Source organism: Vicugna pacos, unplaced genomic scaffold (genome assembly GCF_048564905.1).
Source record: "Vicugna pacos unplaced genomic scaffold, VicPac4 scaffold_19, whole genome shotgun sequence".
In the NCBI taxonomy this organism is placed as follows: domain Eukaryota; kingdom Metazoa; phylum Chordata; class Mammalia; order Artiodactyla; family Camelidae; genus Vicugna; species Vicugna pacos.
In genome coordinates, this window is record NW_027328740.1 from 67,967,375 (window position 1) to 67,993,327 (window position 25,953).

The 25,953-nt window shown below is 42.2% G+C and overlaps 1 protein-coding gene across 1 annotated transcript; it reads right to left on the minus strand.

Moving 5' to 3' along the window:
- Positions 1-862: 862 nt before the first annotated feature.
- On the minus strand, positions 863-25,953 carry LOC140693246 (trafficking protein particle complex subunit 9-like). Its single transcript, XM_072957244.1, has 6 exons — positions 25,766-25,953; positions 25,102-25,235; positions 18,779-18,978; positions 18,349-18,475; positions 14,561-14,631; positions 863-1,386 (listed from the first exon to the last, which is right to left on the minus strand). The coding sequence occupies exons 5-6, from the start codon at positions 14,606-14,608 to the stop codon at positions 1,138-1,140; spliced, it is 297 nt and encodes a 98-aa protein (XP_072813345.1). The 5' UTR covers positions 14,609-14,631; positions 18,349-18,475; positions 18,779-18,978; positions 25,102-25,235; positions 25,766-25,953; the 3' UTR covers positions 863-1,137.

The following is a 25,953-nucleotide window of genomic DNA, read 5'->3' on the forward strand; positions in this document are numbered from 1 at the left end:
CATCAAAGAAGAAATCTGGATGCCAAAGAAGCCTTTGGAAAGATGCTCCACAGCACCTGTCATCAAGGGGATGCAGACTGAAACAGCGAGATACCACTGCACACCTGTCAGAACTGCCAAAATGCAGAACACTGACAGCACCGAATGCTGGTGAGGATGTGGAGCACCAGAAATTATAATGCATTGTTGGTGGGAATGAAAAATGGCCCAGGTACTTTGGAAGACGGTCTGGCAATTTTTTACAGAGCTAGACGTAATTCTAACATATGATCCGGCAACTGTGCTCCTTGGTGTTTACTCGATGAAATGGAAACTTATGTTCACACACAAATCTGCATACAGATGTTAATAGCAGCTTTATTCATACTCAACAGGATTCAGAAGCAACTAAGCTCTTCTTCAGTAGGTGAATGGATAAATAAACTGTGGTCCCGCCAGAAAATGGACTATTATTTGGTGCTAAAATGAAATGAGTTATCAAGGAATGAAAAGACATGGAGGAACCTTAAATGCATATTACCAAGTGAAAGAAGCCAATCTGGGAAGTTTCAGCAACTGTCTGATTCCAACTGTATGGTGTTCTGGGAAAGGGAAAAACACAGAGACTGAAAGATCAGTGGCTGCCAGAGGCTAGAGGGGAAAGAGCAATGAATGAGGTGCAGCACGGAGCATTTTAAGGTCACTAAGACACACGACTCTGTATGATGCTGTGATGGTGGATACATGTCATTGTACATCTGTCCAAACCCACAGAGTGCACAACACAATGTGTAAATCCTAGTGTCAACTATGGGCTATGGGTGATGATGACATGTCAGTGTAGGTTCACCCATTGTCACAAATGTACACTCTGGTGCAGGTGTCAATATTGAGGAGGCTGTGGGGGCAAACTGCAGTTCATACACCCAATCCAGCCCCAGCCACCGCTGTTAATAAAGCTCTATGGGTGTGTGGACTATCTGGCTGTTCTGGCATCTAAACAGTAGAGCTGAGCAGCTGCACCAGAGATCAGGAGGTTTTCAGACCCTGAAATATTTACCCCCAAGCCCTTGAAAGGAAAAGTCTGCTGAGCCCTGTTCTAAATGAATCAAGATTCACCCTGATGAGGCAGGACAGCAGGGCCCAAACCAGGCATGGTTAATGGGGCTGAAGCAATGTTTTAGTTCCAACACATTTGCTGAAGTCCTGCAAGTCCAGTGACAGACTGTAGCCAGGAAGCGTCTGCAGGAGGAGTCGGGAGCAGGCCTTCCCGCCAGGCTCCGGGATGCCGGGGGCCGCGTGCCGCACGGGGGCCACCCGCTTGAAGAAGGTGGACTTGCAGTGGAAGCCGATCAACTCGTAGAGCTCGGAGAGGATGCTGCACGGCTGAATTTTCTCCTCGGAACGCTGAAGCACAGGGAGAAAAGCAACAAGCATCTGAATGAAACACGTAAGTGAAAAAAGACCCATAAAAATGGTTTTCCCTTAAAACAGAGACCCGATGACACAGGAAGGAAGAGGAAGGCTGACTTAGTGCACTGATGGGACCGGATGCAGAAACGCAGGGAAGCAGCACTGTGCAGACACTCCAGACCCCCTCTGGGCCCCACCTCTCCGCATTCCACCTGTCCCTTTACTAGAAAAGCCCGTATTCCCTGAAATAGAGGAATCTGCTACCTAAACATGGGACACAGAGAAGGGAAAGAGGAAGAGGAAGGGAAAGTAAAGGAACAACAGTTCATCTAGACCCTAGGGTCTGGGCGGGACTTTCACCAAACACACAACTTCTCAAAGCACAGAGCGCACAGGGAGAGGCTGACAGAGTGACTGCGACTTCTGCTCCTAAAGCACCCAGCTACCTGTCAGCACACGCTGCGCCCATTACTGAATCATTACAATCATCTCAGAAACAACTACTACCCCGGCTCACAGGCAAGGAAATCTGAAACTCGGGGAGGAATTATTATCATCCTGGACAAAGTCCCACAGCCCAGTAGTCTCAGAGCCTCCGGCAGACCCTGGGCTAAAATGCTCCTCATCACCACGGGCCCTGAGACTCAGGCTGAGGCCACGTCAGGTCTGCACGGGCCCAGAGCACAGTCTGTGGGACAGGGAATGCTCCCACTCGAAGTGCCAGGTCAAGGCCCTCAGGAACTTGTGTAATGAAACCAAATCCCCAAACTCATTTCCAACCCACTGCCCTGTCCGGGAGGACTGCTCGGCACAACTGCGCTGTCACCTGTGCACAGGCTGAGCAAGAGGCCCAGACAGTGATGTGACATCCCAGTGGAAGTGGCTCGGAGACCACTTCATCACAGGACAGATTCTCCCGGCTTCCAACGTTAACTCTCCATTCCATTTCCAACTGGAAAGTAAGTTTAGACTTGTTTTCCTCTCTTAGAAACAAAGAGAGCGGTAACATCAGAGGGAAACTCAAGACTGAGGAAGAGTCTCCTGGTCATTTGCAAGGATAGGCCGGGGAGGGAACAGAGACAGGGATCAGAAAGACCCGTGTTCCGGTCCAAAGTCTGCACGTCACTCGCTTTGACAGTTTCCTTTTTAATACAGGTGATAAAATCTAATTATGATTTTTGGGAAAACTAAATGAAATAACGTATTCCACTAGCATAGGTGTAAAATCCTCCATGAGTGTTCCAGAAATGGACGTGATCGTGGTTAGTTACTGTCTGCCAATTCTTGTGTTCTCAGCTCACATCACCCAACCAGAGATGTGCGAGAGAATGCCTCACCAGCCAGCAGCCTTCTCCAACTTGGAAACTTACAGTGTCCGAAGAGCAGGTAGTGTTGGATGCTTTGCGGCACTCTGGAGGTAGCACTCCAGTGATGACTTTAAAAAGCTGGGGAGAATTTAGGGGACCATACAGTTCAAATACAGAGTACTCATTCCATGTCTACAAATATTCATCTCTAACCATGATGATTAAGAGAGGAAATACATATTCAAACATACATCATTTTCCCACATAAGTGCATCAAAACAATTTGGAAAGAGTGTAACTTTCTTCTCTAGATCACACAGCGGGGATTACAAGGTTTGTACTGACAGCCCTACTTATAAATCATCTGCAAACGTAACTGGGTCCACTATCAGTCATCATAATTTGAAGGGAATGTTAGAAAAGAAAAAAGCCAAGCTAATACTCTCCAATCTTTTGTTTGGTTACGATGTCACAGAGGAGATGGACAGCTCAATAAGGAACAACTCTGCCGTGATCACGGAGCCGGGGAGCGGGATGTGCGGCAAGATGTATGACGCAGCCGCAACTGTGCCCATGATTCTAGGCAGGTACCCAAAGTCACCTTGACAAGGTGTGAAACGTTTATGCCCACGTCCTCATAACCTGACATGTATTAAGGAGAAATGGAAACTTATAAACGGCCAATACCCTTGGTGGATACACCGTCCAAAGAGCAAAGTCACAGTTTGACAACTGGCCATCCCGGTACCTTGGGATTCATTCTTGAAGAATCTTAAAAACCACTCCTCTGTCCTCAAGAAGTGCTGCCTACTAGTCCTATCTTTGGCTCATGGATACCACATGTTGAAGTGAACTTCAATGTCTGCACAGATTTGAATGTCTTTCTCCAGGTTCACTTGTCCATTCTGAAGAGGCCTGAGTTAAGTCCAAATTCCTTAAGATTAATTCCCTCCAGTGACAACTCAACGAGCCTGTAATTACAAGCCAACTGAACAGGACTGTCCTCAGCGAAAAATGTCACCAACCCTTCACTGCTTTCTTAAACTCCTCTCCTGGTTAATTGCAACATACTAACACCACCCTCCACCAAGTTCCCCAACTATGTCAAATAGAAAGTAAGGTCCATAAAAGAGGAGACAACTCCATAGTCACCTTTGAATTCCTAGCATAAAGTAATGTCAATAAATAGAACTATGATTATGGCTTCTTTCCTTTAAAACCTTTCTGGTTATTTAAATGAGACCATGGAAGGGAGGTGTTTGAGTCCAGTATCTTGATCCAGAAGACTCTGGAGGCCTTTTTCAGAATGGCTGTCCACTGATTCATTCAAAACACACCTTCTCTTTCCGGGAGGAGCTGTGATTTTCTGCCATGGGTTTGTGGTCACTCTCATGCCAGAACAGCTTTAAACTAAATCCTTACTTTGGATATGTTATTTTTTCCCGCTTCCAAAAAATTTTACTTTCCTTACTTCCTTGCCTTGAGGAATGCTTTTATTCTTTTCTTTCTAATTCAACCTTTTATAAAGCAGGATTCTCAGGATGTGCTTGGCCTTATATAAGAACAGCCATCCAACTCCCAGTGTGAGAGGCCACAGGCTCACCTCCTGCCCTCCTGCCAGGGCAACTGAAACTCAGTTCAGGAGCCAACCGGCACCCCAGGGCTTCTAAGGCTCACGTATCTCCCAGAATCCCTGCTTTCTGGTTTGTCTTGGCTTCTGAGAATTTCCCCTCACTTTCTTGACAATTAGCTGTGCAGCTTGAAAGATGAGGAAGGAAGGTTTTATTTCTTAATCAGAATTTAAAGGAACTTATGTAATGAAGCTTTTCACGAGTTTCTAGAACCCTCCATTGCTGAGACAGAAAACACACAAGATATTTTCTAAATTTAGCTGTCATGTGCATTTTTTCTTTGCTTTTGTTTTGTTAACTGCTAATAGACATTTTTTAATTAAAAAATAAAATAAGGTCCCAAATAAGATAGAAAATTGAAGGGGCAAACAAAATTAAAGAGCAAAGACAGAAAAATGATAAGTACTCTACAAAGTTAATAGAATAAATACACTATGGATCAGACCAGCAATTCTCAGTAACAGCTAATTGAAACCTGACCATGAGGTAAAACGTCTCTCCTGTCAGGAGATGACCAACAGAAAATAGAATTAAATCAACAACCTAAAATTCTAAGTCTGGCGAGGTATAGAAGTCTACCAGCTAAGTGTGTCTTCTTCTGGAAAAGAGGGAGACTCACCAGCTCTTTTCTGTGGAGCCTGAGCCCAGGGGAGGACAGTGAAGTGTGTTCTGTAAGTACCCAATTAGCAAAGTGAGTGATGAATAAAGAGATGTGAGCTTTGATGAGAGATGATACTACTATTCACTTGTCCTGTAAAGTATGTCTTCGCGTTCAGAGATCAATATCTCAGCAGGAAAATGCACAGCCCGGGACCAGACCACTTCTGTGATTGTGACACTGCACTTAGATGTCTCAAGGGCACCTCCAACTCCACCTGCAAAGAGCTAACTTCACGGTGTTCCTCCCATAGCCATCCTGCCCAGGGCCCTTGGTCGGGGGCAAGGTCTCCCTGCCTCTCCCAGCTCAGGCCAATCACTCACAGATGTGACAAGACCCCTCCTTCAGGGGCAAATTTCCTCAGTCAACGAGATCCACCACCCACACCTGTCCTACCAGGTACTCACTGGCACTCCCTCAGCACTGACTCTGTGCTGGGGACCATGCTGCACACTGTGCACACGTTATCTCACTGGATCTACACAGCAGTCCTGGGAGTTCGGTACATCACTGCTTCTATTGATTAGATAAATTGTTTCACTTCCTTGGGTGTGTCATCCAAAGTGACACGGCTACTGAGCCACAAACCTGGGACTGAAAATCACTTGAAAATTGAACACTGCTACACCTCGCAGCCACCCTACTCTGACTCATCACATCACCTCCTGCCGAGCCTTCTAAATGTTTCTAAGCATTCTACAAGACAAAAGTGATCTACGAGAGCATCGCACTAGCCTACTTAAAATCTGTCAATGACGGTCCACTGCTCTTAGGAGAAAGCCCCACCGGGCCTGAGCACAGCCCAACGGCCCGGCATCCGCTTTCCCTGCGCGGCCGCGCCGCCTCACCCACCACGCAGCTCTACACGTGCAGCGTCCAGGACAGGGATGCTGACTCCGTACAACCCGGGGCTCGTCTCACTCAAACAATGATCACCCTCTTCAGTGGTTACCTTCTTCAATACTGAATCTCAGAAAAATATTTTCTCTGGATGAATCAATATCTTTTTCCTTACAACTTCCCATCATTGATAATGAGCTCCCCCCAAAAGAGAGAAGACCTAATCCTCAGTCTCCTTATCTGTAAAGTGCAAATAACAGGGAAATATGAGAGGTTTTATTAGAAGTAATATTCATGTGAGGCTGAGGGACAATTCCCAACATACAGTAAGTACTCAATATGTGCTTACTTAATATTAATAAGAATAGATTACATTCCAGCAACCTTAAATCAATGCTTTATGGCTTTGTCTAAAAGACTACCGACAAACTGTTGGACGAACTGTTTTGAGCAGATCAGCACAAGTGTACTGGGCGAGGTAAGCGCTGACTCCAGTTACAGCTGCAACCAACCAGCACTACGGGGCGGGAGCAGTTTGCTCAAACTCTTACATGTTGCTTGAGCATTTAGTTGTAGTTATTGAATAAAGACAGGTATTATTTACTCAAAGCTCCTGAAACACAAATCTTCAAAGATTGATGCAAATTATGTTTCAAGTACAACACTCTCACTAGAAATTACTTGAAAATTATAGTCTTAGCTCCTCCGCACATCAAAACAGCATTTTCCTAATGTATCTGACTATGTACTCTGAAAGGATTGTTTAAAAGAAATTAAGATGAAGCCATCCTGAATAAGATCTCAGTATCATCTACACAAACCCCACCCAAAGGTCTCATTTCTCACTTCCACATAGGTGTTCAGATGGCTTAAGCTGGGTCTTGGTTTCTTATGACACGGGGGTGGGAAGAATTGTGGATAGATCAATGTAGCAAATATAAACCTAGTGTATTTGCTATGTAGGAATCCTAGAAATAAATAAATTGATATATATAGTCCCACCCTTATGAAGCTAAGCCGTTCCATTTACAACTGCATAAAAAATAAAATGAGAGATACATTTAACAAAAGTTTACAAGATTTGTACATTGAATATTTTGAAGTATCACCAAAAAAATTTTAAAATATCTTCATATATGGAAGGCATCCCATGATCATGCAATGGTAGAAAATATTGTTAAAAATGTTAAGACTTCCCAAAGTAATCTACATATTAAATGGAATCCCTATCAAAATTCCAGCTGACTTCTTTGCAAAAATTGAAAAACTGATCCCAAAATTCATATTGAAAGCAAGGGACCCAGGTCAGCCAAAACAATCTTGAAAAAGAAGAGCAAATTTGGAGGACTCACTCAAAGGTTACAGCAAATCTATAGCACTCAAGTCATTATGCTTCTGTCATAAGTTTGGATGCAGAAATCTATGAGACACAATAAAAAATCCTGGGGGGAAACTTACATTTACAGTCAGTTTTCCAGAAATGTGCCAACAACACTCCATTGAAAGTATAGTCTATCCAACAAATGGAGCAGAGACACCTGGGTATCTGAAGGCAAAAGAATGAATCTGGAATCTGGACCCCGTATTTTATATAACAAATATTAATTCAAAATGGATCACAGACAGAAACGTAAAAACTAAATATATGAACTTTCTAAAAGAAGACATAGTATGAATCTTTGTGGTCATAGGATAGGCTATGGCTTCCTAGATACAATACCAAGAGCACAAGTGATAAAGCAAAATAGATAAAATGGACTTCATCAAATTAAAATCATTTGTTACAAAGGACAACATCAAGAGTGTGAAATGAAAGGGGAAAGGGGTAGCTCAAATGATAGAGTGCGTGCTAAGGAAGAAAAACAAAATGAATAAATCTAATTACCTCCCCTATAAAGAAATTGTTTTAATGTTTAAAAAAATTAAAGTGAAATGACAATCTGCAGAATAGGAGAAAAATCTTGCAAAGCATATATCTAATAAGAGACTAGTATCCAGGATATAAAACAAATGCTTACAACTGAACAATACAAAGAAAATCGACCCAATTTTTTAATTTGCCAAGGATTTAAATAGATACACAATTGGCCAATAAGCATCTGAAAAGATGGTCAGCATCACTAGCGAAATCAAAATCAAAATGAGATCTCATTTTAAACTCACTAGGATGGTTATAATCAAAACATGGACAATAACAAGTGTCAGTCAGGAGGCAGAGAAATGGACACCCTCAATATGCAGCCGTTGGAAAGGGGCAATGGTGCAGCTTCTTTGAAAGAGCCCGATGTTTCCTCAAAAGGTTAGAGTTATGTGGCTGAGCAATTCCACTCCTACATGTAGAGTCATCCTTCAGTGTCCTCGGGGGGTTGGTTTCAGGAACCCCCCACCCTGGATACCATAATCCAAGGATGATCAAGTCCCTTTGCAATCAGCCATCTGGATCCATGAAGTGGAAACTACAGATATGGTGGGCCAACTGTACAGCCAACAGAATGGAAATGTATTCTCACAAAAACTTGCACATCAATATTCATAGCAGTATCATTCAGAGTAGCTAAAAGTCACTAAAAATATCCATCCATCAATGAATGGATAAACAAAATTACCAAGAATAGTCCCACAAACTTTTGGTAATTGAATCTTTGACAAAGGAGGTGAGAACATACAATTGAGCAAAGACAGCCTCTTCAGCAAATGGTGCAGGGAAAACTGCACAGCTGCATGTAAATCAATGAAGTTAGACTACCCCCTCACAACATACAAAAAAATGAATTCAAAATGGCTTAAAGACTTAAAATTGTAGACAAGACACTATAAACCTCTTAGAAGAAGACATAGGCAAAACATCTGACATATATCTCAACAATATTTTCCAAGAGCAGTCAACTAAAGCAATAGAAATACAAGCAAAAATATACAAGTGGGTTCTAATTAAACTTACAAGCTTTTGCACAGAAAAGAAAACAAAAATTAAAGCAAAAAGACAACCTATGGAGTGGGAGAAAATAGTTGCATTAAATGAAAGTGACAAGGGCTTAATTCCCAGAATATGTAAACAGCTTTTACACTTGATAAAAAAGAAAAACAAACAATTCAATCCAAAAATGGGCAGAAGGCTTAAAGAAACATTTCTCCAATGAAGGCATACAAATGGCCAATAGGCACATGAAAAAATGCTCAATATCATTATCAGAGAAATGCAAATCAAAACTGCAAACAAGTATCACCTTTCACCAGTCAGAATAGCCATCATTCAGAAGTTCATAGACACTAAATGCTGGAGAGGCTGTGGAGAATTGGGAACACTCCTACACTGTGGTGGGAATGCAGTTTGGTGGAGCCATTGTGGAAAACTGTATAGAGGTTCCTCAAAAGACAAAACCTTGGGGGCCCAGATGACACAGCAATCCCACTCCAGGGCATATATCCGAAAGGAAACGTAATTCAAAAAGACACTTTCACCCCAATGTTCACAGCAGCATTATTTACAATATCAAGACATGGAAACAACCTAAATGTCCACTGACAGACGACTGGATAAAGAGGTTGTAGTATATATGTCCAATAGACTACTATTCAGCAATAAAATAATAATAAAATAATGCCATTTGCAGCAATATGAATGGACCAGGAGAATGACATTCTAAATGAAATAAGCCAGAAAGAGAAAGAAAAATACCATATGAGATCGCTCACATGTGGAATCTAAAACAAAAAAAAACAAAAAACAAAAACAAAGGAACAAAAAGATAAACTTATCTACAGAACAGAAACAGACACAGAGACATAGAAACCAAACTATGGTTACCAGAGGGGAGAGGGTGTGGAATGAATAAATTGGGAGTTCAAGATTTGCAGATGCTGAGTATGTATACAATAAACAGCAAGTATATACTGTATAGCACAGGAGAATATATTTAATAAATTATAGTAACTTATGTTTAAAAAGAATATGAAAATGAATGCAGGTATGTTCTTATTTAACTGAAGTTTTGTGCTGTACACAAGAAACTGACGCAACACTATAAACTGACTAGACTTCAATGAAAATATTTTTAAATAGACCAAAAACGAAAAAAAAGGAAAAGGATATTATCAAACAAAAAGAATAATGTACTGATTCAGGCTACAATATGAATGAACTTTGAAAATTTATGCTAAAATAAGCCCGTCACAAAAGGGCAAATAGTGCCCTTTAAGGTGAACTGTATCTAAGCATTTATTGTACTACTCCTGTAAATTTTCCGGAGTTTTGAAGTCTATCAATATCAAAATAAAATGTATTATTCATTAAAAATTTAAAACCCTTCCTCACAGGAGGGCTTTAATTATTAAATGCAGAAAAGCATGTAAAACTCTTGGAACAACAATTTTCACGTCCACACACAGTCACTGCTGTCACTGCCACTCAGAGTGTGGTGCCAGCGCTGATGAGAGCTGCCTCCACTCGCTCCCCTGCAGACAGGAGTGAAGGCCTGAGCTTTGACAGGCAGGGTTTGCTTGAACCTGGGTCAGCCACAGCCACGTCCCAGACTCTGCGTTACCCAAATTTCTTATACAAACTGCAACATGTAATGTAAACACTCTAGAGGGATGTATCTTACAACACAGGGAATACAGACAATGTTTTACAGTAACTATAAATGGAGCATCTATTGTACACCTGAAACATATATTTTAAATCAGCTATGTCTTTATAAAAAATTAAAAAATAATTTAAAAATTTTATTCCTTTAATATTCAATTTGGTTTTTAATTAACTACTAAACAGCTTAGAATATATAAAAGCATTTAAGTGTGATGTTTGTTTACATATTTATTTACTTCAGCCTCCTGCTAAAAGAGAAATTAAACAATTTTTTAAACACAGCTTAACAACCATAACAACAAAAAGGCAAAACTGAGAGTGAAGAGAAAATGGAGATTCAATACTTAAATGCAACCAGTGGGAGGTAAACTCATAAAAATGGATTCCATGAAGTCAGGGCAAGTGTTAAAGGCCGACTAGAAATTCAGCTGTAAGATTCTTGGCAGCTAAAGCAAAAAGAAAAAGATGATGGGGCAGGTGGTAGAGCGTGTGCTTAGTGTGCACAGGGTCCTGGGTTCAAGCCCCAGGGCCTCCACTAACAGATAAATATACCTAATTTCCTACCCCCCAAAAGAGCCCCAAAGAAAAGAAAAAGAGAAATTTCTTTCCAAAAAAATCCTGATATTAAATTTGGATTAAATACTTTAAAAATAAAAGGAAAATAGAAAAGATGAGTGACACTGTGAACAAAAACCCCAGCTGGGCTAACAAGCTAAGTCACAAATCTAAGTGTGATAAGTGTCGGTTTACTGATCTAAGTTTTGCTGGGCTAACTCGTAAATCTGAAGTTCAGTGTCAGTTTACTGGGCTAACAAGCTAACTCGTAAATCCAAGGTCAACAATTGTCAGTAACGTGATCTGTTCCAAATTGATAAGCTTCAGTGTACTGATTCCTTGCTTTTTGTTGTTTGAGCCTTATTGGCTAAAAGCCCCATACTTGTAATTAACCCTATAAAACCTCATGTGCACGTCTTGGATGTGCTCAGGGCTTGGGAACAGAAGCCCCTCTGAGCCCGCTGGCATAATAAATCTCAGTACTCCCACCCTCTGAGTGCTGCTTATTTCTTGGCTGGCCTGTTGTTACCGTAACAACACAAGCGATAATGCCCGTGAGATAAATCTGTGATGGCTGCTGGCAGGTCCCCATGTCTCATGTGGGAAAATCTGAAACATATTTCTCACCACTCAGAGTCATCCTCAGCCCACCCCACATCTCCCGCTGTTAAATGCAGGAACACACGCAGGGCCCGGTCTTTGCTCTCTCTGTGTCATCACAGTGAGACAGGATGGAAGGGGGCAGAGCAAGCCATTCAAGAAAGACCACAGCAATTAACATCAAAATGGTGAAGAATTCAACCCCCAATAGGTCTTGAGGCTCAGGATGAAGAGATTTAACTTCTAGTAGATCCTGAGCTTCATTATACACCCATTGTAATAGTAACATGGTGAATAACACGGCCCCAGGCACCATGGCAGTCACAAGGCTAGCCACAAAAGGTCAAAGGGTGGAAAATGGCCAACTCCCTGGAATCCCAGCCCCTTGCCCTAAGGCTGGTCCTTCTACTTATTAGCATATGAAACCACGAAGCCCAAGAAAAGGAGCAACACAGAGCCACATCCCAGGAACCCCTCTCTCTACCTCTTCGGAGAAGGCCCACACTATTTCTGTGGAGTGTGTGCCTACTTTTAATCTGAGCATCAAACCCCCATACTTCGTGACGTTTCTCATGCCTGTCAATGTATCTCTCTGAATAAATCTACCTTTACTCAACACTGGCTTGTTCTTGAATTCTTTACTGCATGAAGCCAAGGAACATAATCTGGTGGGGCACATCCCAGGGGCTCAACGGAAGCCTGGGACACAGCCCTTCTCATGCCCCACATATTTTTTCTTGTATCAACAGGACTGGGATGTGAAGTGAGGTCTGAGGCCCCAGCTAAGGGACAGAAGCAGCCTCCAGGTCTCCAATTGGTGGGCAGCCTCTCCCCCATCAGGGGCCATGGGGTCTGCCTGGTTCTGTGTGTTTTTTTGTTGTGCTGACTCCCCAGTCAGAGAGATTTCTCCTTAGGCCTGTCCCCACAAAACCCTTCTCTCCAAAATACAAGCACATCATGTCACAATCCTCTTGTTCAACCATGAATTGTTCAGCCAAATTTTTCCTTCCCCAGTTAAGTACCTAAATGTCCTCCCTGCCATCCCACCACTTCTTTCATTTTGAGAACTCTGCACTCCCCACACACCATCCTGAACGCAGGTGCCTTGCTGGCTGGGACCGAGATGTTTCAGTCTCAAACATCCTGAGTCCTTTCTCTTTCCACTTGCTAACTTAAAAAGGCCTTCCTGTGTCTCCCACCGCTCTGATTCTGAACGTCAAAAAATGCTCAGGTTACATTCACTCTGTGAATACCTCCCAGGTTTTGGCTAGGTTTCCTTCCCAAGATCTTCATTAAGGAGCTGCATCAAGAAGTTTAAAGGGGCTATTCTTACATTTGAGTGGAGGAGCCTGCAAGAAATTTAAATGGCTTTGAAGAGAGAGTTAACCAGGGACAGAGAGGTCGCAGGTCCTAGTCAACAGTGTCATGAGGCAAAATGTTCTTCAAAGGCTCAGAGTGGCTTCTGAACACGGAGTCGGCAGGGAGGAGGTGACAGGCAGTGAGTGGGGTGAGAGACACAGGGTACGGTCCCCCAGCAGGGGAAGAATTGGTTATTTTCTAGTTTTCCAATTTCTTACTACCTTTTTCTCTTATTGTCACATACCATTTCCTACGAATTAAGCATATCAATGTCAGTCATTTGGGCCACTTGGGAGAAGCTGCACGATGCCATTCACAGGGCTGGGACATGACAGCCACACCAGTCTAGGTTGAAAGACCAGTGGGGGTATTTCCATGGTAATCACGGGCATGCAGCAAACTCCCCAGCTTCAATGACCTCCTCTCAAAGTTGGCGCCAATAAAACTACCAAGCAAAATGCGTGATGATTCTGGCCAACATCTGTTTATTAGTTAAGTGCCTGTGACACCTGCCACTTAATAGGGAATGAGTACGATCAACGAGGCCCTGTCTACCTGGCCACACGTGCCCTGCCTTCCTGCCTTGGTGCAGCAGCACAGCTTGTTTAGCTGAGATGAGCGCCCCCAGAGCAGCCCTGACGGGAAAGCTCCCAGCTCTGCACGGCCAGACGTGTTCCTTTCCTTCTCAGAGCTGATCACAATTTGCTGTCGTCTGTTTTTATGTTTATCCCTTTTGTAACTGCCTCTCCTCCGGAGATTTTGCTCAAGCAGCACAGGACCAGGTATGTCTTGTGGCCTGCCGGATATTCTGGGCTGGGAAACAGCCGAGCCCACATCTGGCTCTGGTGCTGAACGGAGAGAGCAGAAGGCCCAGGAGCCCATGCTGAACCGAGGCCCCTGCACACAAAATTATGGTCTGACTTTGGGCAAATTACACAGTCTTTTTTACCCTGAGATTCCTCATCTGTCCATAAAAATAACTGCCCATGGCACACAGAGTTACAAGTATTAAAGGAAATCACCAAATTCACAAAGTAGCCAAGGGGCTACCAGTGCATCCTAAACAGACACATGCTGCCTTTAAGGCTCTGACACACACCAAGCGTGGTGGTCGAACAAAGTGTACACTGCTAAGTGTCAGTGTGTTAAGTGCTTCATGTGTGCTATAATAATCTTCAGAACTTACAACAAGCCCAGGAAGTAACGAATATTATCATGCCCATTTCACAGACTCACCATCAGTTTAAGAGAGGTTACATTCAAGTCCAAGGCACTATGGTGAGTAAATGGCGATTTCAACCTGAATATGGGCCCAGGCCTGGGCTCCATCTCTGTCCCATCCACCTGACCACTGCCTATGAATTCCACCTGTCCAATACCCAAGTTGAAGCCAGCCAGCTCTTAAATGCAATGTGTGTCACCGTTTGTCAATGTTGGTTCATTACCATAAAAAGTTCTCAGAAAGCACTTCAGAAAGGAAAGTTGGACTCACATACCTGCCCACAAAGAAGAAGAATTCTGCCTTGCCTTCTCCTGTAACGTGCAGAAACCCTTCCCATTCACCACCGAATCCTTTTGTATGCTTCCTCCGTGTTCATGTTTACACATGGCTTATTAAAGTAAAAGTTACCTGCAGTAATTCCATCTCGGTTCCATTCCAAGCTTCCAGATTATCCATAATCAGGGTAATACCATAATTTTCTGTGAATGAAAACACTACAAATTGAATGAAAATATTGCAACCATGTCACTAAACAAAGAATGCTGAAAACAAGTCATCAGCGGCTGCCGCCACCCCCCAGTGAAGACAGGCTTGCAGCCATTCACAATGGTGCCCTCTGAGCAGACTCAGAATAAGAAAGGAAGATTACTGGCCCTAGATAGCTAGGTGCTTGTCTAAAGTATATATTCAGTCAGCCCAAATGTTAGCTTCCTCCCATATATTGAAAAGCATTAAATTCATGAACTTGAGATACCTGGCTTTCTTTAGATAACAAGCAATGTTTTATTGTTCTGACTACCTGGTCTTTGTTGTAAAGCTCCTATATAATCCTAGCTTCTCCCCTACTCTTGTGAGCAGTCCCTCAGAGTGTTCTGAGAGGCGGTCATCCTGGCTCGAGTCCTTCTGACAAATAAAACATAACTCTTAATATTCAGGCTGCACGTTTATTTCAATCAAGTCCCAGAATAGACACAACTCATCAATTGTGTAATGGGACACACTGGATCAGGAACCAAAAGAGTGTAGTAGTCCCTAAGAACTACGGCTCCCTCTTTCTTCCTGTCATTATACAATCCCACCAGAACTCATTACTTTGCTGTCTGCTCCTCTGGCAACCAAACTCAGAGAAGAGTCAACTCAGCAGAGCGTCCTGCTGGGGAGAACCCCCGCAGCAGCACTGCAGGCTGCCTGCCCTCCCGCACGCTCTGACGACTGCTAGTGTCCTCCGTGGAAACCAGGCCAACAGAGCTGTTCCCTACAGCTACAAAGTCCCAAATATTAAATAAAACCTTTCATTTTATACTATATGTTACATATATACCCATCTCTGAAAACAGCTTTGCCAGAAGCCCAAATCTTCAACATTAATCTGCAAAGGCAAATCAGGTCCCCAAGGGAAAACAAGTCTTAAGACGATGCTAAGACCTCCAAAGTCCTCTCCACGACCATAAACCAAACTGCCTGTAGGTCTGCAGCTGCAGGAGGCTACATGTCTGCTTTTAAAGCAACCCCTTCCTGCCCTCGGGTGCTACAATGCCCTTCTACGCCCTCCCATCTCAGGGTAAGAGCACCCACTGCAGAACCTTGCAGGGCAGCACTGACAGGACTGGACAATGAGGATCAGAGCTAAACTAAGCCTTCTGATGACACGAGTTGTCACTCTGTCACTTTACAGATGAAGATATATATAGAGAGAGGTGGGGTGTTATTGTTCAAAGTCACACAGATAAAAAGTGACAAAGTCTATAACTCTGCTCCTCCCTCTGGTGTGACGCCCCAACTGGGACAACCACAGGGTTCTTTCGTGCCTGCCTGACCAGTTCTTTCCTATCACTCATGACCCACCACAGGGTCTGAAATTAGCCTGCATTTGCAGCATCTTTTCCCTCCAGTTTCTCAGGAACAAGGCTGTTCGGGCCACTTTATGACTTCCAGGTCCCCGAAATCTCCGTGCTCAGGCTGCTCTTGCCTGTGCATCCGGCCCGCTGCTCAGAGGCTCTTCCTCCCCTGCAGGAGGACGTTTCTACTCTTCACAGGGACACCCCCTTAGGGGATCCCTCCTCTCGCCCTCAGCATGGCAGGTGTCCCAGGCCACATCGCGAGATGCCCCAATAGGACTGCATCTGCCCAGGTCTGCTAGTCAGACCAGCAGCCTCAGAGCCAGGGATTATGCCCAGGTCACACTGCAAACCTACTGCCCGCCTCACAGACCCCAGCCAGCAGGTCACCTGGAAGTCACAGCAAGTGCCCCACCCAATCCAGAAGCCTCTTCATTTCCCAGCACCACTGATGACTGGTTTCCAAACTTTGGTCAGTTTCGCACAAAACAACACCTTCTACTGTGTAGCGGGTTGTTTTTGCTTCTGCACCCCATTCTTACTGAAAACGTTAAGGGAAACCAAAAAGCCTCTTCTCAACCCTTTTCTGATGATACCCTCCCACCCACAATACACATATGCTCAAGAGATTTGGATCCACGTGATTTTGTTTCCCTTACGATAAGTGGCTCAAAACACTGTGGGATTATTTTTCCTTTGAGGGTATTAGGACTCAGTTTCTCGGCTTTAATCTGTTTTTGTCTTTGTCTTCTTTGTTCCTAGCAGTTGCCACCTCTTACTCCCTTCAGCAGCCTCCCTCCCAACTTCTAGTCTAGGAAATCAGCTGTGATGAGGGGCACGGGGGCATTCACAGAAGATGCAACAAAGGCAAAGAGAGGCTATATAATTTGCCAAAGATATCACCTTCAACCCCCAACAGAGTGTGTCATGTCCCTGTGTTTAACTCTTATTCTAAGCAAGTTAACTTTTTGTAGATTATGTTTATAAAGATGAGAAATCAAAATACATACAAGGACACACATCAACTCTAAGATATTCATTAACTCCACTATTTTGTTTCTATTTATTTTATTTGTATTAAAAAATTAAGAACCCCTGCAACCAATATAGCAAAATGTTACTGGGTTTTAAATACAGAATATAGAGGGGTTAAGTGTGTCATTACTCATCCTTATATGTATGTTCACAAGATAAAATTATTTGAAAGTCTCTCTCCCCTCTCCCTACTCACTACTGGCTCTCACCTGAGATCCCAGACCACACATCTAACAACCTTTCACTTTACCCACATCTGAACTCATCAGTTTTCCCCCAGAAATCCCTCTGCAGCTTTCCCTCCTCAGAGCACAGCAGGACCATCATTTAACTCATTAATCCACCCAGAAACCTGGGCCTTACTCCATCCTACCTTCACAGACAGCTTTAAATCTTTCTTTTTACCATCTAAACATGCCTTCAATCTGTTCGCTTTTACCCACTATCCTACCGCTCAAGTGGAAGCCACCAACACTGCCCACCTGGACTCACGAGTCTCCCAAGTGGCCCCACAGCCACTCTCCCCTACTTGAGACAAATGGGATTGTGTCACTCCCATGCTTTTTGGGCTCTTTTCAGACCCACTGTTCATAGAAGAAACTCCAATTTCTTCACCTTGTGAAGGTGTTTGCCATGAAACTGTCAGCTCATGGAGGGCAGGGCACGCCCTCTCCCCTCAACCCCACTCTCTGGCAGAGCATCAGCTTGGGAGGACCCGCTGAGCTACATCACCCTGTATCCTAAACCTGGTCTTGGGTTCTTAGCAAACTGCTTCACTTATCCATACATATCCAAGGTAGATAAGAAAGATTTTAGATGTTGAGCTAGACTATTCATTTGGGGATTTTGCACTGGCAACCTGCAAGTATATGTTCTAATGTTTGTGTCTTGTTAAAACCACACCCAGATTAAAGGAGTATTTGTGGAATGTCTTCGGAGTAAAAGGGTTCTGTACTTTTACAGATTTTATGTTTTATAACATGAATAACCCGGACAGGGTCACAAATGGAACCGCCTCACAAGTGACAGAAGACAGGTGAGATGCATATAGCAACAGGTCACAAAGATGGTAAGAGCAAAGTTGTTTCTCCAAACCCCAAAAAAATTCCTCCAAGAACAGAAAACTCAGAATTTTGAAAGTAAAATACTATCATATAAGGAAAGAAAATAAATAATCCTCTTCATCAGGGTTTCAAGATCTGACTGCAGAGTTATTAGCAGGCTATACTGAATCCTAGCACAGAAAAATCAGATGGACTACTGGTGAGTAAGTTCCAGGAAAATGGCAGTAATTCCTCCACTTGAAAGAGGACACACACTCACTTGTTCAAGGTGATTGTAAACAACATTCTGCAGAAATTCAGAATATTCAGGCACCGCTTCTAGATGGTGATGACACGGAAGGATGGCTTGGATGCATGCTTCTAACTGAGTCACCGGCATTCTTACACTGCAGGGGGAAACGGAGGCCCTCAGCCAAGAGCAGAGATGTTCCTGTCATGTATCCCAGGTCGTGCCTCAGGGACTCAGTGTCCTGTAGCAGTCCGGCCCCAGGCGAGGACCAGCAGCGTGGCCCACCCAAGCAGGAAGGGCACTGTGCTTGAGAAAGCCCACACCAGATGGGAGCAAGAGTGGCTGGTGGGGTTTTGTGAACCTATGAATGCTCATAGAAAAACACCTGCATACATTCAAGTGATACAATTAACAGTAGCATTCTTTTTAACAAAATTTCAAATGTCAGTGGTAATTTTACCATTCCTTTTCTCTTGTCCCCTGCACTCTGAGACAGGCTTAGGTTCTCTCACACTTGCAGCTCTGATGCAATAGTTGTGAAGTTATTTTACTTTACTGCAAGTGTCTTCGCTCCACGTGTCACTGTGACTGTCGTCTCTTAACACAGTCAGATATCTTCCTGGATCTCTCCATGAGTTCCTTGCTCCTGCTTCTCAGATCCTGAGATAAAGAACAGGTGAAGGCACATGACTGGAAAAGTCAATGTGGACTTGAGCAAAGTCCTCAGTGACCCCCTAGGTGAGTGTTGACCACCCCTTAGCTTCGATTCTCAAAGTTCTGCCCAGGGTGACATCCAGACAGGAGGGAGTCCTGGGCCCAATTAAAAGCTGTGTGGCTTGGGTGCGGGGAAAGGTGCAGGAGCTAGTTCCGTAGCCGGGACCCTCCACACCTCTGCTCCTCTCTCTCCCGAGGCCCCGCTGCCAAGCCCCCACGCTCCCTGATATTCTGTCCTTCTCTTCTACTCTACTTCAAGCCCTTTTCCTCTTCCTTTATTCCCTGATTATCTGCAGCTGGAGAGATTTTTCCATCACAAAATCTGAAAAAATTTCCTGCAGCTGAAAAAGAGGTCTCCAGAGGTCAATGCCCATATGGTGGTTCCTGAAGAGAGCCCCTGGTTAGGGGGACCCTCACCAACACTCACGGGACATCAGGTATGTTACAGGGTCGACCACCCCCAACAAGAGTTTGCTGTGACCCCAAGGCACGCACAGCATCCCTGCTCACTAAAGTGTAGTTGTAATCCGTTATTAAGAAGCAAAAATAAAAAAAATTTCTCATGTTTCTTACTAAAATTATTTATGAGTTAGAAAAAGAAATTGTAAAAGAAAAGAACAAATTTGACTCCATGTTAGATGTGTTCGTTTGGCTTTAAACCTGTACCTTGTTTTCTAGGCTCCGACTTGCTATCTCTGCACCTTTTGTAAAAAAAAGTTGCCTTTAGCCTGAAATATCCAGGACAGCCTATTCTCCGGGCTCTGATCTTTAAGGATATTAGCTCTTCTACACTTATGTACAGATGGCAAGTTGCAAAATAGATAATAATCTTTCTTTTATTTGGAGGTTTTACGGGGGCACCTTAATTTGACCCACCATGGACAGCTGCAGGAACAAAGGATTCCAAGGACAAACAATTCGTACAGCGAGAAGTTTGCAACAACCAACCACATCCCCGCCGCTTTTTAGTATAAAAGGAGACTGAATTCTGCTTTGGGGAAGAGAGTTCTACTGGATATCAATATGCCATTTTCTGGGTCTGCCAGATTTTCAAATGAAGTCACTATTCCTTACTCCAACATCTCATCTCCCCATTTATTGGCCTGTCATGCAGCAAGCAGAACGAGTTTGGACTTGGTAACAAAATGACTGCATTAGAGGTAGTATGTCTCCACTGTTTCCTCATTTCCAGTATGTCACAACCTATCAATTTTATATGCTGTTTAACAACATGACAAAGACCTATTATACGGAATTGATTCCACAGAAATAAAATTATTTCTACTCCCTCAAGACTTTTTTCTTTTCTATTTTATTTTGTTTTGCTTATTGAAAAGAAAATAAAAGTCAAATCATTTTATTTCATGTATTTTTATAGCTACATAATGTAAATACTACAAAAATATTTAAATTGCAATAAAAATTGTTAATATATTTGTATAAAGATATATAAACAATCAATGCAGATTAGGAAAGGAGTAGATATTTACTAAAAATCTACTGCACATCCAGTCTTTTACAAGCATATCCTGGAATATAAGCTCTATTATCCAGGGGTCCCCCACCCCCATTCTCACTGCCGATTCCCTTAGTAATCAACTACCAAGGCACCAGCATAGACCCATGCGATCGCTATTTTAGGTATAAATGAATGAATTAGCTCATTCAATTCTAAAACAGAAACCTTAAAATAAATACTGAACTTATTTACAGATAAACAAATTTGGACACAAAAAAGTACAGTTTCTCCCCCAAGACACAAAGATAATAATTGGTAAAGGCAAGATTTGAACTAATCTGCCTGATTATAAAGCTTAGGTGGAAATCCCCTTTGACTGTGTAGGTCCAGCAGCACAGCCCATCACCCTATCTTTGTTCAGATCTGGCTTTAGACAGCCTGAGACAGCACCCCATTCCTATGGAACTCGAGGGGAAATGATAACAATAAGGATTTTATATTCAGTAGTTTCTTAGGTCTCAATTATATAAAGTTTCAGCAGGTCAGCAGAAAACTCTGGGAAATATGAGTGGGTCCAGAGCTTTTCGCTGATAAGAAACTCAATCTATCAGGACAGAGTGACCTTCCCATGAGTGGCCTCATGAACATAAACTAAAGGCAGCTGAAATGAAAACTAGCAAGAACATGGAAGTGAAGCAGGAAGGATCCCTACTATCCCCTGCCCAGTTGCCTCTTCACCCGCGTGGACAAGATGGCAGAAGACCCAGGTTCTTGTCTAAGTTACAACATCATGGATTCTCACCCATAAAATGTTGCGACTCTATGCTGTCTTAAGTCCTTTACAACTAAAATATGATGACACCAATATCTCAGCGGAATGTCTATGTCTCCACTTTCTCTCTTCTATTAGGAGACTATATCTATGGCCACAAACAGAAATTCAATTAAAAACACCATGCACGAAGCCTGGTGAAAGTCTGTGTAAGAGACATTGTTCTCACTCTCTGTGAATGAAAACTCAGAAAAAGTGGACCTTCTCCCTCTGTAAGTGGGAGGTAGACTGATTTTGTGTGTGTGTGTGTTTGCACGCACATGTGTGTGTGTAAATCATATAAAATATATTCTGGGATTTGCACAGTTTTTTTATGATACTATCATTTCATGAGGATGAGCCAACCTTTAAAGTAATTTGAATCTATTTTTCTGAGAGGCTCTTTTGGTGGAGGATGGGAAAGGGGAAAGGAAAGGAGGAAAGAAGTAAATGAAGCAAAGCTGTAAGAATACTGCTAGGGAAAGGCAAGACATTAATTTTGTTCCTACTTGCATCACACACAAATTAGGGACTGGCTTTCCCCCATGTCTTGTCAAGCACTGAGCTGCAGAAGAACAGGCGACAGCCCATTTCTCACTGAGCTTGTGACTGTATGTGACATCTTATAGACACAAATTATTTAACCTGATCAAACACTCTAGCAGCAGGATGTAATTCTCCTAATTTGAGAGACAAGAAAACAGGAAGTGAAAGATGGTATATAGCTTGACAAAAGTCAGAGGACAAGAAAACTAAAGAGGATGAATTCAAACTCAGATCTGAATGCAGAGTCTGATATTCCCACTCCCAGGGCTGGAAAATCCTTAACACAAGCTTCCCCAGCTCCTCTGCATTGTTCCTGGCACCAAGCATTTCCCATGGTGATGGTCTCCAATTCTCAGACACAGTGCTCTGTGCAGCCAATAACCTCCATTCGACCTTGATCATCTACCTGCCACGCCCACCAGGCTTCACCATACAGGCAGGAAAGCTGGATTTCAAGTGCATACAAAGCCACCCTGGTTTAAGCTGGACTGTTTATCAGCTTTTCCAGCATAAAGGCAGCCATGAAAGTGCTCACAGTTTGTACATGAGCCACACTACCTCTCTCCATCTGTCTCCCCACCTATACTACTTAGCTATGACCATTTTGAGAATCTTGGAAACAAATTTTTAAAAACAGAAAAGAAAGGATTCTGTAACAAGTACTTAATACTTACAATTTTAAATGAGAAGTTACAAAGTGAGTATTTACAAACAGAATCTGCCTTCCTAGGTGTCAGTTTTAACAGTTAAAAAATATAATAGCAAAAATTTCTCACTTAAAAAATTAACAAAAACATCAACAATAATCTGGAATAAACTCAAAAACAATGCCCATGTTGTACATGGAGAAAGTACAGGACTGTACTGAGGGGTAAAGTAAAAGTGTGAAAGTAGAGACATCAACCTTTTGTATGGAGGAAAGCAGTTTTAAAGATGTACGTTCTCCTAAAGATAATTCAAAATTACTAAAAATTCCCATGACAACACTTATCTGTTTTTTTTAACTTGAAAAAATTATATTAGAATTCTTCAGGAATAATAAAGTCATAATACAAGCCAAGAAATTTAGGGATCGAAAAAAGAATCAAAAAATTCGCACTGTAATATATTAAATAAATTTTTACAATATGTAAGATATAGTGCTAGATTAAGAAAGTAAGATTGACAGAAATAAATCATGAGCTCAAAAAGAGACTCTAGTATACATAAGTATTTTTTACAGGTGGGATTTCAAATTAAAAAGCAAAGTATGAATTTAATAATTGTCTTGTTACAATCAGAGAATACCTGGAAAAAACAAATTCTATTCCCGTCAAAATGACCACAAGAAAAATTACAGAAAATGATGTAAATATTAGAAAGTACTAATAAGAGCAAATACAACTCTTTGCTCATATCAATTCAGCTTCTCCTCACTGTAACAAGTACCATTATCATCTCCATCTTAGAGATTAAAAAAACCTACAGAAGAAATTTATACCATTATAAGAAAGCATTTCTAAGAATAAAACCCAAAAAGAAGACATTTACTATCTTAAGATTATTTTGGGCCACAACAATAATGAACCTACTGAACAAAATGAAAGGCAAGAAATGACAAGTAAAAGCTCTGTGATACATGTTGATGAAGACAAGGGGTTAATGTTCATAATACACATTGAGCTGTCACAAAGCAGCAAGAAGCTCCCCCACTTAAATGTTTGCAAAGGACAAAAGGGATCATTCACTTTTTAAAAGTCAGATGGCTAATGAGTGAAAAATGCTCAAAACCTCACTGGTCATCAAGTGCAAACTAAAATAATGAAAATCATTTTGCTCGTCATATTGGCAAATATGTTTAAAAGATATTATAGCTAGTGTCCATCTTTGAGACAACAAAATGTGAGCGATCTTTTGGAGGATGACATGTCAATGGATATGTAAACTCTGAAAAACGTGTGTGCACACAGGCTGAACTCCACTTTTAGGAATCGTTACATTTAGAAAAAATCAGTTCAAAAAGATGTACTCATCAGAACATTTGCACAGCACTGTTTACAATGGTGGGAAGAAATGCTGAAGTGAAATCATATCCAGCGATAGAGAATTGGTTACATAAGTTATTCTACATCTTTTCATGCCCCACAGGAGAAGGAATTTCAAGATTCACTTGAAAGCATCCTGTGATGTATGAAGTTGTCACATCCAAGGACTAAATTTCCAGAAACCTTAGCTAAAGGAATACTCATACAAGATCACAGGAATGTTTGTACAAGAAGGATGCCAGTCAAACACCCTTTCTGACAGTGGAAAATGGAGAAAACTTAAGTGTTCACCATCAAGACAATGATGCGGTAAATCACGGAGAGCTGTGGGCACTAAAGTTGCAGCGTTTCAGCGTGGTCCAAGGCCTTGTCCACAGTACTCTCCCACGAAAGGTGTCGTTACACAAGAGACCAAACCTGCACATCAGGAGACCCCTTTACTCTATATGAAAGGACCGGGTGAGTCTGGAGTGGGAGGAGGTCTATGATATATACGTTAGTGAATAAACCGAGCTACAGAAAACATATAGTATGGCCTTATTTTTCAATAAAGCATATATACACACACATATACATAGATTTCTCATATACGTGTATGTATGTGTGTATATATATATGACAAAGGCATAAAGGTCATGAAATATATACTCCACATTGTCAGCAGCTTTTACTCTCAGGAAAAAAGGGGAAGGGAAGTAGGGGACTTTCGGTACCACCACAGTTCTCTTTTCAGAATTTCAATTAAGTATACTTGGAATTTAAAAGTTTACTTAAGTACAAAGTAAAATGGACGATGCCTCCACAAAACAGAATGCTATACTGGTCATTAAAAATCATGTCAGGGGAGATAGAATATTGTAGAAAAATGTGTAATAAGCTGAATGGAAAATGGAGGTCTCCACACAGTAAACAGGCACACAGTGCTCGCTGGTTTTTATGACAGAGCTGATACACACTGATGAAAAGAACAGAAAATAGATGTTAAAGTGTTAATTATTATCTTTGAGTACTGGGACCAGGATAGACCCTTTTGACTCTTTTTTCAGACTTTTATATTAAATACACATTATTTTTCATCTGAAAAATGCATTTTTAGATGTCTAGTACCACACATTGGAAAAAATACATGAGTAGTTACAGAAACAAATAACTAGGAGACACCGCAGCACCGTCACACAGTGTAGAAAGGGCGATCCTGAATAACACCACGCAGTTACATAAGGACTCACAAAGTGAGAGCACCCGCTGTAACAGGACGCGGCTCCCTTCCATTTGTCAGTTGTGTCTTCAGGGCTGAGGCATTTCTGAGCACGGCCAGTGTCAGTGCTGGTGTCTGGATGGATGCCACTGGAGGTGAGGGCACCTGCAAGCCGAGAGGAAGAACAGAAGTAATCCTCTGCTTTTTCTGTCTTGTTTCTTTGTTACTTTTAAAGAGAGGCGTAAATAAGATAAACTGAATCTTCCTTACTGAAATTTCAGTAATGAAGCCATTTTTAAAGTGTTCACAACTTATATTCTGCCTATAACTGTCTTTTCAAAAAAGCCTCATATTTATTAAATGTTAATTAACTCAGTTAATTAACTACATGTTGAAACCTTTTAAAAAACATGAAATGCACTACGTGAAAGCACCACACATGCAGTGACTAGCTCAGCTGTCTTTACGGCAGTGCAGTCAGCCCCCACCATCCCGAGACCCTGAACTCCTGATGCTGGGAAGAGAGCACGCTGCTTCCTCAGATGGAGAGAAACGGTAAAAGCATTTTCTGAAATCTACAGCACTGACAAAACATAACTGCTTAATCCCAGGCTCCTTGGAGGCTGTCATTTTCTGTTTCTGGCCAACACCCGTCAATGAGCAGAACCACCCCATTCCCGAGTCATGGGACTCACGTGGGCAGCAGTTTTGGAGAAATTTCCAGGTATAGAATGTTAACCAACTATATATAAAACTCTGAAAAAGAAAAGATGCAATACTCAGATTTTGGAAGACACTCAAAATATTCTCCTAAGTCTTAGTATTTGGAAAGGCTGGGCTTCTCCTAAGCCACTTATTTATTTCACAGCCAGTGAGCATCTCC

Coding starts and splice junctions, on each gene's coding strand:
- LOC140693246 (XM_072957244.1), bottom strand. CDS start 14,608: ATGGATAATCTGGAAGCTTGGAATGGAACCGAGATGGAATTACTGCAG. Junction 1,387..14,560: donor CCGAGATGGAATTACTGCAG/GTAACTTTTACT, acceptor CCTGTGCTTCAG/CGTTCCGAGGAGAAAATTCA.